Here is a 12671-nt window from a genome sequence, read left to right on the forward strand (position 1 = left end):
ATTGAGACCCAAATCTGGCATGCTCCGCGCTAAGTGAGGAGTCTGCTTCAGATCTCCCCCTCTGCCTACCCACTCCCTGGTCTTAGGCATGCACACACCCCCCCCCCCCTTTCAAATCTTAGAAAACAGTCACATGGGGGCATTTGTGTCCTTTTCGGTAAGAATGGTTCCTTTAAGATTTTGTCAGAGAAAGCAAGCACAAGCGGGAGAAGCAGCAGGCAGAGGGAGAAGCAAGCTCCCCACTGAGCAGGGAGCCTTATATGACCCTGGGATCATGACCTGAGCCAAGGCAGACACTTAGCCAAATGAGCTACCCAGGCATAGAACACTGACTTGAAGAGTACAGGCCATTTAATTTACAGAATGGCCCTGTCACCTGATGATTTCCTTGAGTTGAGAGTCATGTACATAGGTGTTCTATCAATGGATCAATTACCAGGAAGAATAAGATGCTCTGTTCCATATTTCATTTTGAAGACACTTTTAGTAAGTAATCTATCAAGGTGGCTTAATCTTAAGTATAACATTTACATTAGAAATGCTACAGCAAGAAACAGTAAAGATAAAAGCAAATTCTTACAGAAAGTACATGAGATTAAAAGTGAGACAACCCAGACCTTGAAAATAAATACTTCAAGCAAGGGCTGTTCACTATTTTCAGATACCACTGTGACTCCATTCTGCAGTCCTAAGGCTGCTTTGTAAGAGCTGTCTCCTTTCCTCTAGTATCGAAACAATGAAACAGATGAAAGCTTTAAACAGAGGAACTATAGGGCGACCTACATTACTCAATCTGTACATCATGGAGGCAATTTAGCAATTACATAAAGAACCACTGAAACAGCCATTTCCACAGGTTAAAAACGATTATCAGCAATTTGATAATGCTTAAACCTAATACAATGCCTCATTATCAAACTCATTGCTGCAGCAGGTCACAAAGCAGAAATCTGGGGGAGGGACATGGGGAAGGGGAGAGAATCTTAGCAGGTTCCATATCTAGCACAGAGCCCAACACGACTACATCTCACAACCCTGAGATCATGACCTAAGCCAAAATCAGTGTTACACTTCTAATGGACTAGGCCACTCAGGTGCCCCAGTAAGAAGATATCTTGACCCTCAAGAGAACACTGCAGCTGAATCAGCCTTTAATAACTACGAGTTTCAAGTCCGAGGTCAGGAAACAGGAAAGTAATACGTTCTACGTAGGGACATCAGGCTGGCTCAGTGGTAAAACATAGTTGCATCTGGGGGTCATGAGTTTGAGCCCTAAAGTTTGACTTAAATCACAGCCTCTTATGTTCTTGCAGCCCCTGACCTAACAGGTAGAGATCTGGAGTTAGGAGAAGAAGGAGTCCACATGAGTGACTTCAGGGGGTCCATAAAAGACTAATTACATAATGTAAGATGGTATTACTTTTTCTAAAGAAATGGTCCACTGCTTTTACTAACTTCTTGAATCTGTGACCAAAAAGGGGTTGAAACAGCTTTCCTAAATGGAAACTCACTCTACTGGTATAGCTTCAGTTCAGTTCAAACCCTCCGGATCCCTGCCCCCTGCCATGTGCCAGCTCAGTTTTACCTTTGTGTTTCCTAAGTATCCTTGGTCTACACTCTCCATGAAACCTTAACTACACTGGCTGTTTCACTCATAATTTTACTCTAACATTTCTATATTTCAAAAAGGATTATTCTATAAAATACAACTATTATGATCACATAAAAGGCAAAAGCAACTCCTTAATAGCAAACAAATGTCTAAATTTACCCATTTCACAACTTTAAGATAGTATTTAAGTAATGTCTACACCCAATGTTGGGCTTGACCTTAAACCCCCGAGATCCAGATTCAAAAGCTCTACTGACTAAACCAACCAGGTACGCATTTACAACTTTCTCAATTGTTAAAGAGCCAGGAACTAAATAAAGTCCACATCCTGTACTGCTTCATATGTTCACTAAGACTCTGCTTCCTTAGTGTATAAACCTGGCAATTCACAGACCTGGACCCCTGGGGATATAAATACATTATGTTTATAAAAAAATAAAAAATAAATTAAAAAAAAAAGATTCTGTTTCCTTTTCCCCGCACTTTACTACCCATCTACCTATAAAGATATTATTTTGAATGCTGGGGAGAGGGGCAGAGGGAGAGAGAATCTCAGGCAGCCTTCCCCACTGAGTGCAGAGTCTAACATGGGGCTCAATCTCAAGACCCCAAAATCATGACCTCAGCCAAAACCAAGAGTTGGACATTTAACTAACTGAGCCACCTAGGCATCCTGCAATTTGTTAAAGAAACTGGTCCACCAGTCCTATTATGTCCTACATACTACATTCCACTATGTTTCATAGGATTGCATTCCTGTGATGTCATTTAACATCTTCCATCCCCAACTGATCTGAAGTTCAGTTTCTTTTTTTTTTTTTTTTTTTAAGATTTTATTTATTTATTTGACAGAGAGAGATCACAAGTAGGCAGAGAGGTAGTCAGAGAGAGTGAGAGGGAAGCAGGCTCCCCGCTGAGCAGAGAGCCCGACGCGGGACTCGATCCCAGGACCCTGAGATCATGACCCGAGCCGAAGGCAGCGGCCTAAACCACTGAGCCACCCAGGCGCCCCTGAAGTTCAGTTTCTTGACAAGAATAGGTGGTGTGTACTTCCATCAGAGGGTACATAATTCTGGTTGACTCTTAGGTGATGTTAGCAGCTACTGACTTCATTGAAAGTAGTACTATCCCAAAGCACCTATGTGGCCCAGTTGGTTAAGCAACTGATCAAGCCCTGCTTCGGACTCCATGGTTAGCGAGAAGTCTGCTTGGGATTCTCTCCCCTTCTCTCTGCCCTTCCCCTGGCTCTCATGCAGGGGCTCTCTCTCCTAAATAAAAAAAAAAAAACTAAAAAAAAAAAAAAAAAAAAGTAATACTTTCCTATCTTCCGTTTTTAGTTGGGATACCTCTGCAGTGAGAAACTTCCCCTCTTAAGTACCTGGTTACCCTGAGGTACAGTTCATACAGAAAAGGATTATGTACTGGTTTTAAGAATGAGTTGATTTTGTAGTAGTATTCAAAGGTGAGACTAATGAGGTTTCTCAGGTGTCACTGTGAGTTCAGAGATTTTAAGTCATTTTATATGCTTCAATTCACTGTAGTTCTTAATGATGCTCAAATTGTTGTATTTTTGGCCTGTGGAAACTTTTCCTATTGGCTCTTTAGTTCTTTTGACAGGACCCCAAGAATAGTCTCTTCAATAAATAGTGTTGGGAAAACTGGACAGCTACATGCAAAAGAATGAAATTGTGCCACTATCATATACCATACACAAAAATCAATACAAAATGGATTAAAAACTTTTTTTTTAAAGATTTTATTTATTTGTCAGAGAGAGAGCACACGAGAGAGTGAGCACAGGCAGACAGAGTGGCAGGCAGAGGCAGAGGGAGAAGCAGGCTCCCTGCTGAGCAAGGAGCCTGATGTGGGACTCCATCCCAGGACGCCGAGATCATGGCCCGAGCCGAAGGCAGCCGCTCAACCAACTGAGCCACCCAGGCGTCCCGGTTAAAAACTTTTGAAACTATAAAATTCCCCAAGGAAAATAAATGCCATAATCTCCTTGACATCAATCTTGGTGATGATTTTTGGATCTGACACCAAAAACAAAGTCAACAAAAGGGAAAAAAAAAAAAGTGGGCCTACATTAAACTGAAAAGTTTATGCACAGCGAAGGAAATAAATAAAATGAAAATACAAGATAGTGAATGATATAAAATATTTCTAAATAATATATCTGAAAAGGGTTTAATATTCAAAATGTATTAATTCATACAACTCAATAGCAAAAAAACCCGATCCAATCCAATCAAAAAATGGACAGAGGATCTGAATAGACACTTTTCCAATGACAAAGAGATGACCAACAGGTACATAAGGCGTTCAATATCACTCATCACGAGGGAAATGCAAATCAAAAACAATGGGCTATTAATCTAATACTTGTCAGAATGGCTAATACAAAAAGAACAGGAGGGCTGCCTAGGTGGCTCAGTCAGTTAATCATCTGACTCTGTTTCCACTCAGGTCATGATCTCAAGGTTGTGAGATGGAGCCCCGCATCAGGCTCCATAAAAGGTGTGCAGCCTGCTTAAGATTCTCCCTCTCTTAAAAAAAAAGACAAGTGGGACGCCTGGGTGGCTCAGTTGGTTAAGCGGCTGCCTTCGGCTCAGGTCATGATCCCAGCGTCCTGGGATCAAGTCCCACATTGGGCTCCGTGCTCGGCAGGGAGCCTGCTTCTCTCTCTGTCTCTGTCTGCCACTCTGTCTACCTGTGCTCGCTCTTGCTCTCTCTCTCTCTGACAAATAAATAAATAAAAATCTTTAAAAAAAAAAAAAGACAAGATAATAGCAAGTGTTGGCAAAGATACAGAGAAATCAAACATTTGTGCACTGTTGATGGGAATGTTAATTGGTGCAGCCACTATAGAAAATAGTATGGGGGCTCCTCAGTAAATTAAAAAACAAAACTATCATACAATCCAGCAATTCCACTTCTGGGTATTTACCCAAAGAAAATGAAACCACTAATTCAAAAAGATAAATGCAGGAGAGCGTGGGTGGCTCAGTCATTTAAGCATCCAACTCTTGTTTTCACTCAGGTCATGATCTCAGGGTCATGAGCCTGAATTGGCTTTGCACTGGATGTGAAGCCTGCTTACGATTCTCTTTCTTCCCCTCTGCCCCACCCCCTACCCAGCATTTGCACACACACTCTCGTTTAAAAACAAAAGTTGGGCGCCTGGGTGGCTCAGTGGTTTAAGCCTCTGCCTTCGGCTCAGGTCATGATCCCAGGGTCCTGGATCGAGTCCCGCATCGGGCTCTCTGCTCGGCAGGGAGCCTGCTTCCTCCTCTCTCTCTCTCTGCCTGCCTCTCTGCCTACTTGTGATCTCTCTCTGTCAAATAAATAAAAAATAAAATCTTAAAAAAAAATAAAAATAAATAAAAACAAAAGTTATGTGAATCCCCATGTTCACTGCAGCATTATCTACAATAGCCAAGATATGGAAACAACCTAGGCATCCACTGATGGATGAACAGATAAAGAAGTAAGTGATAACGTGAGCATGTGTGTGCACGCACACACACATATATAATAAAACACTCTAGGGGGCGCCTGGGTGGCTCAGTGGGTTAAAGCGTCTGCCTTCAGCTCAGGTCATGATCCCAGGGTCCTGAGATTTAGGCCCACATTTCGCTCCCTGCTCAGGGAGCCTGCTTCTCCCTCTCCCTCTGCTGCTCCCCCTGCTTGTGCTCTGTCTCTCTCTGGTTCTTTCTCTCAAATAACTTTTTAAAAAAATACTACTCTAAGGTCACAGAAAAGAATGAAATCTTGCCCTTTGTGATAACATGGATAGACCCTGAAGGCATTATGCTATGGGTAATAAGTCAGAGAAAGGCAAATGCTATATGATCTCATTTAGATATGGAATCTTTAAAAAAACAACAGGGACACCTGTGTGGCTCAGGTCATGATCCCAAAGCCCCTCTGGGATCAAGTCCCATATCGGGCTCCTTCTGCTGCTCCCCCTGCTTGTGCTCTTTCTCTGACAAATAAAAAAAAAAAAAACTTTTAAAAAACAAGAACAAAAATCCCAAGCTCACACAGACAGAAGACAGACTGCTAGTTGCCAGAGGCAGGGGAGGAAATGGAGGGAATGGGAAGGTTGGGGGTGGATGAAATAGGTGATGGAGGTCGAAAGTTACGAGCTTCCAATTATAAAGTATTAGGGATGAAAGGTACAGCATGGGGGCGCCTGGGTGGCTCAGTGGGTTAAGCCGCTGCCTTCGGTTCAGGTCATGATCTCAGGGTCCTGGGATCGAGTCCCGCATCGGGCTCTCTGCTCGGCAGGGGGCCTGCTTCCCTCTCTCTCTCTCTGCCTGCCTCTCTATCTACTTCTGATCTGTCAAATAAATAAATAAAATATTAAAAAAAAAGAGAAAGGTACAGCATGGTAACTCTAATTAATAATTATTGTATATCTGAAAGTTGCTAAGAGTAAATCTTAAAGTTCTCATCACAAGAAAAAAACTGGAAACTATATACATTGAAAGATATTAACTAGACTTACTATGGTGATCATTTTACAATATATACAAACATTCAATCATTATATTGTTACATCTGGAAATAATATGTTATATGTCAATTACATCTCATAAAGAAAAGTCTATTAGGCTGTTATAAGCAATTATACAAGGAAAAAAAAAGACCCCAGTAGTCTTTGTTAATTTCCTTTCTTATAAAAAGGTGTTGCAGGCTCGTCTTGTTCATATCTGCCTCAGTCCTATAAACAGCTACTTCTATTTTTATATGGTTATCTATCTAACATTCCTTTGTTCTTTTTCCCCTTAAAAAAGACTGCAAATTTAACAACTGCATTATATCTAAAGTGTTTCAGCACATATCCCAGTATTAGAGAGAAAACTGGTATCCAGTATTTATGAAATTGAACTAAAAAATTATACTCTGTCTCACTATCTAAAATTGTCTACTGAGTCAAAAAAAAAAAGCACCACTGGAAACAAAAAGCACTTACTCCCCTGCCCAAATGATCCAAGGGCATGGGTCAGTCTCACCTTGCTAATTATTCTTTCATGTTATGGGAAGAGGTACATCAGCTGGTGAGTGCTCCTTGTAACAGGGATTCTAAAGAAAAGAAAAACTCCAGAACAGAAAGAATGAGTGTTCTCTATGTGCATTTTTTTTCTTATAGTTGGAAATCATTATAGGGTAAAGCACATAATGGTATCTGCTTAATTTAATAAGATTCCAAATTCACATACAGATGTTTGATCATTTAGAGAAGAAACTGCTGTAATTCCTTACAGTCCCTCCCCGCCCCCACTAAAGGGTTATATCATACTCCCTGTGTCCACAGGGGAATAAATGGTACTTTACACTTTACCATTTCAAGTCACTTTCACACACTGTACTACAGTTAAGCAACCTTGTCTTACGTCAATTTACACAAATCTTTGAGTTTTATACTACACCACTATAGCTTAAGTCTTCTTCATTGGCTTTTAATGACTGCAAGATTTCTTCATGTATTTAAGGATGGAATCTATGGAACTTCATTCTTCAAATTCATTATGTTTAAGTACATTCAGGAACTTGAGGGCAACAAATGGGTACCGAAAACAATGGAAGAGGACAGAACAAATCAGGAGAAACTAAAAACAGAACTAGCATTCGCTATTGACACGGGTGCTGTAAATGGTACTAGATACTTTACACAACTTATTTAATCCAGTAGTCCCACAAAAAAGGCAGTATCCCCATTTTATAGATAAATACAAATTCTGCAAGATTTAAGTGACTTGCCTAACATAAGGAGCAAAGTCAGGGTTCAACCCTAAGGCTGCCTAGCTCCAGAGATCTTTCCTTTAACAATCCCACTGACTTCCCTAAGAGTCACAGGGTACAGCCCTTAGGAAATCTTCCCTCAACCATTCCTCCCCTGCTTTCTTCACCTTGGCTACTGATAAAACTGGCCTGCACACTGGCAACCAATAATTTCATTCTGTACCTAACAACACTGTGTTCTCAAGTTGCTATTGGTACTTTCAACATCATCAAAACAATCCTCCTTCCCTTCCCCATCTCCACCCATAACTAGGAATGTTATCTACACCCCAGTATTAAACTTTATTATTTAACATTAGACCTGGAGAAGAAATTCTGAGGTCAAGTAACAAATCCTTCATTTTTCAGAAAAGGACAACCTGTGCCAAGAGAGGCTATATATTCTACCCTCATCATACATCATTTTGAAAAAATCTGTATCAGTCTTATGTCACAAGAGGTTCTTCCTGAACACTGATGGTCATGGCTGCATTCATAAAGCCTCCTCCTTGCTGAAGGAAATAGCATCCCTGTTCTATTCCTTTCAAATCTCTTCTGCTAGAAATCAATGCCAGTATTTGCCACTAAGACACTGGTTTTCAATTCTAAATGCAGAGATGGTGAATTTACAGCAATGAGGCAAGTAAGCTTTCGGAGCTACATATAAACTATCTGGAGTTAGAACATTCTAAGAAACAAGTTACATATCTCAGTAATTATCAAGTTTGAACGATTCAAACGCTGACAAACAGCAATTCTGACATGTCACCATCTTATTTCAGGATAATCACCTATAAAAGCAAGCCTGTGAGGTGGTCTAGAAACCCTATAAAGCCATGAAACACTGACCTGAAGCAATGCCATAAACATAAAAATGAAGAGATGTAGATCAAGGCAACCAGTGAAAAAAGTAGGAATTGGGGTAAGGGAAATGAAGTAGGGAAAAGCTTGGGACATGGTACACATCCAGTCAGTAACAGTGTTTATGATTATTTACTTTAGAAGGTGCATTCTAAGCACAGTGAATGACACACAGAAGTACAATAAATACTATATAATGAATGAACATATGCCATGAATTACAAAATGGTACCTAAAGAAGAGATACTACCCTGGGAATTCATTTGCTGGGGGAGAAACATTTCCTGCAGGAAATATGTCCTCACCGTATGGCAACAAAGGTAATGGGGTTGTTGCATGATAAAATGCACTGGGCACTGAACATGGAGTCTGGAAGTCATAAACTAGCTATGTGACTCTGAGCAAGTCCCTTTCACCTTTCTTTGACTCAGTTTCCCTATCTATGAATGGGGATAATACCCTCATCTCAAAGGTGTGAGCAAAGTTGAGAGAACATGAAAAAGGACTAAAAGCAAACATAAATGCAACTGCCTGACATCTCCACTTGCATGCATGTCTCAAAACTTAATACGCCCAAGAGGAAATTTTCAATCATCCCTCAAAACCTGCTCTTCATATTTCCCATCTCAGTAAGTGTAACCATTTCCACACTCTGGGCACATTCTTCCTTTCTCCAGATCCAATCCATCATCCAGTCCTATCCATTCTAACTCCCTTTGTATCACTGACTTCTATCTGCACTATCATCACCCTAAGTCTAAGCTACAATGATCTCTCACATGAATGACTGCAGCAGCCAAAACGATCTCTAAGCTTCTACTTCTGCTCTCTCCAATCCACAGAACCATCTCCTTAAAAATATAACTGTCCATACATGTCATTTCCCTACCTCTATAAATCCGTTAAGATGTCCATGTTCTTAAGAGGCCAAACTCCTAAACCTGGCTTTCAAGACCCTACATGATCTGTCCTCTGCCTCCACCTCAAACTACTTTACCTATTCCTGAACCTGTTCCAGCATACTGGCTTTTTAAGCACACACATTTTTTTTTAATGTGTTATGCTCTCTTCTGACAAACCCCTACTCATTCTTTGGGTCTCATTCCATAATCAGGTCCTTTTATTACACTCTCATAGCATTTCCAGGTATGTATGCAATTATTTTATGATACAAAAGTATACAATCACAAATGGTTATAACCCAACGAAACTGAAAGCTCCACTAACGTTAAGCACTGTTATGTCCAGTTCACCTCAGCATCCTCAGGAAAACTGACTCTAGCACAGTTTGGGCCCAAATATTTGAACAAATCCAACTGAGGTGAAGAGAGACACAGTCAACGAAAAATTATAACTCAAAAAGATAAAGTTCTAACTTATACAGCTGCCCATTTTGCTTCAAACTCTCCCCACCTCCACTCTCAAAACCTCACACCAAACGATTCGTGGTCTCAGATACCTCACGGTTTCCAATCTCCCGTAGCTCCTGCTTTCCCCTCCCGTCCCCACAAAGTTCCAGGTTCAAAATTAACCCGTGTGAGCAGCAGGCGAAAGTACGCGCCTCTTTTCCCTTTGAGGGTGGCGAGGTCCCGGACCACCCGGGGAAAATTTCCTAATCCAGGCACCCGGGCTGGGAGCCTAAACACTAACTCGTCCGCCCAACAGTGACGCACGTCGGCCGAAGAGCACTTTGCCAGGTATGAAGCCACGAAGCTTGAGGCGTTTCTTTAAGACTCCTCAGGCGCAATTCAAATCGTGAGTCCCGGCCCGATCGTCTAGCCGCGTGTCGTAGATTTTCAGATGCCCATTCCATCCACCAAAGAGGGACGGAAAAGACGTTTTCCGTCTCGGCCTTTAGAAAACACCCCCCATTGGAGGCTGGCGGGTAGCTAAATAAATCCTCGCGAGAGCCACCCGCTTCCGCCCGCTTCCTGCACCGGGCTAGCCGGACCGGAAGGAAGGCGGTACTTCCCCGCCCCGGGCCCTACCTCACAAGGCCGCGCGGCCCCAGCTGCGACCAATCAGCAAGCTTATTGTAGGCCGCGGCGCGGACAGCCAATGGCAAGTCGCGGTGCGCGCAGAGCTTCCTCTCTTCCGCACCGGCCCCCTCCCTTCCGCCCGCCGACTTCCACTCAGCCTCTGGCTGAGGAAGTGATGTCACAGGCCCCATGTGAGCGGATTGCAACACATGCAGCTGCCTGGAGAGAGGGAGCCGGTGTCCTACGTCAGAGCCGCTGCCGCGGAGCCGCCGCCGGGGAGGAGCAGCCGCTGCCGCCCAGGACTGGGCCCTTAGGTAAGCCGAGGGAGGGAGAGGCCAGCGACCGCCGCGGCGGGCCGCGCGAGGCGGGAAGAAGAGGGCCTCTTGGGGGTGGCTAGGAAGGGGGCCGCTCTGCCCCAGCGGCGGCGCTAACTCTGTGGTCTTGGTGTCTCCGGGCCCCGCCGGGCCGCTCTAGGGAGGAGGAGGCGAGAAGATGGCGGACGACCCCAGTGCTGCCGACAGGAACGTGGAGATCTGGAAGATCAAGAAGCTCATTAAGAGCTTGGAGGCGGCCCGCGGGTGAGCGCCGCGTCCGGCCCCCCTGTGCCCTCTTGGTTCCCGGACCCCTCAGGATGGCCGCCCCCGCGCCGCATGGCCGGATGAGGAGAACCAGGCACTAGTCAACTCCCGCCTTCTGGATCTCTGGGTAGTAGCCCCCGACTCAGGGGCAAGGGTCTTCGCGGTTGGCCGGGGAAGGGGTCCTTCTCCTGCTTCGGGGTAAGGGGCCCCGCTCCCGGGGTTCGGACCCCTTGACCCCCTTGTGGAAGGCCATTGCTACTTTTGAATCTCTTTCTGGCCCATGAATCCAGCACCTCCGTCTTCGAGCTCCAGTTGCTGCCACCCTACTTGGGTGCTGTTGGGGGAAAGAGCTCGGCCTTCCTTTCTGAACGTCGTTCCCTGATTTCCTCTCTTCATATTTCTCAGCCAGGTCTCGTTAAAATGGCCTCCCCCTCCCGGTCTTCTGAACCGGGTCGGTGAAGTTTGGATGGGACGGGAAGGAGGAGAGGTGGCCAAAGACAACCTCTTTCTGACTTTCCTTGATATCTCTGGGTTTTCCACTTCTTCCAAGATGACTTCCCCCAAGTCCTCCAATTACCCCGGAGCTTCCTGGTGTTAGCTGTTGAAGTACCCACCTATGAAATGAAAATGCCAACGTGTGGGGGGTGGGGTAGAGAGGAGATTTTGGTGGACGAATCCGCATCTGTATATGCATGAGAAACAGGGTTATGGAGCCGTTAATGTGAACTGTTAACTACGGGATCCTTTTTGGCCTCTCTCTGGAACTTTCGGGATAGAAGTGCCTGATGTATTAATACTTGTTGAAGTTTAGAACTGAATTAGGTGGGCTTTGCGTCTTCTTTTGTAAATTTTGTGGGTGTGCACTATGGGAAGGTTAGATAGAAACTGGCTGTATATGCTTTTTTTTTTTTTTTTTTTTTAGTTAAAATTACTCGTTCGGAGAAGGTGTGTCGGGTGTTCCCATTTTCTTAGTTTGTTTATTTTGTTCTTTTCCCAGTTATAGGAACTTTTTGCTTACAGGAAGTGGCTCCAAAAAAAAAAAAAGGGTTTGGAACATTACATATTTGTATGTCTGAGCATTCTTAGAATAGCAGAGTGCCTTGCCCCAGGCCATGTTGAAAATTTGTTTTGAACACAGGAATTGGACATTCTGGTTTCCAGCCCAGGTTTGTCATCGATTGCTTGATTTGCAGTGATAGAATTAATCAAGCTTTTAATTGTTACTACATGAAATAAAGTGTGCTTAGTTACATGGAGGGCCCAGAGTTGTTAGATTGGTTTTGCTGTTGTGTTTTCTTATTAAATTAGTGACAGTTCTGCTTGAAATGAAGCTTCTGAAAGTTTGGCTATCCATTCAGTGACTTGGGCTTTTGCTAACTCTTTACCTAGTACAAATTGAAGGTGGCAGCTTATTTTTAATTTTTTTAAGTTTGTGTCTTTGAATGTAATAAAATAGATCTTTTTGATAATCTTACAGGAACTTGAACACAAATGGTTTTTTTGCCACATGGTAGAATGTGTAATTATTCTCCCAAGTGTGAACATATTATACAGGAGGGGTAGTACAGGTCATGACCCGTTATGTATGATGTACTGTCAGGAATTAGATTAGTTTCACTAGGATCTTCTGTTGTATTACTTTTAATTGAGTATGGCTTTTATGGATTTTTGTTGCAGTGTTTAAAGTTTGATGTGACCTGAAGATTTGTTCTCATATGTCTTTACGTTGGGGGCAGTGTCACACATTAGAATCTGCATACATTACGTTCTCTTAAAAACTCTAAAATTTGAATTTATGACTATAATTTGACTATTGTCTGAGTGTAGAAACATCAAAAATAACGTTCTGTGTAG

At 43.1% G+C, this 12671-nt stretch overlaps 1 protein-coding gene across 1 annotated transcript in view; it reads left to right on the forward strand.

Moving 5' to 3' along the window:
* Nucleotides 1-10417: 10417 nt before the first annotated feature.
* ETF1 (eukaryotic translation termination factor 1) overlaps nt 10418-12671 on the forward strand; it is a 31633-nt gene continuing 29379 nt past the window's right edge. The window contains exons 1-2 of the mRNA XM_046000559.1: nt 10418-10553; nt 10714-10817. Coding sequence (XP_045856515.1) covers nt 10732-10817 — 86 coding nt within the window. The 5' untranslated portion in view covers nt 10418-10553; nt 10714-10731. The remainder of the gene's footprint in view (nt 10554-10713; nt 10818-12671) is intronic.

Source organism: Meles meles, chromosome 3 (genome assembly GCF_922984935.1).
Source record: "Meles meles chromosome 3, mMelMel3.1 paternal haplotype, whole genome shotgun sequence".
Lineage (NCBI taxonomy): Eukaryota > Metazoa > Chordata > Mammalia > Carnivora > Mustelidae > Meles > Meles meles.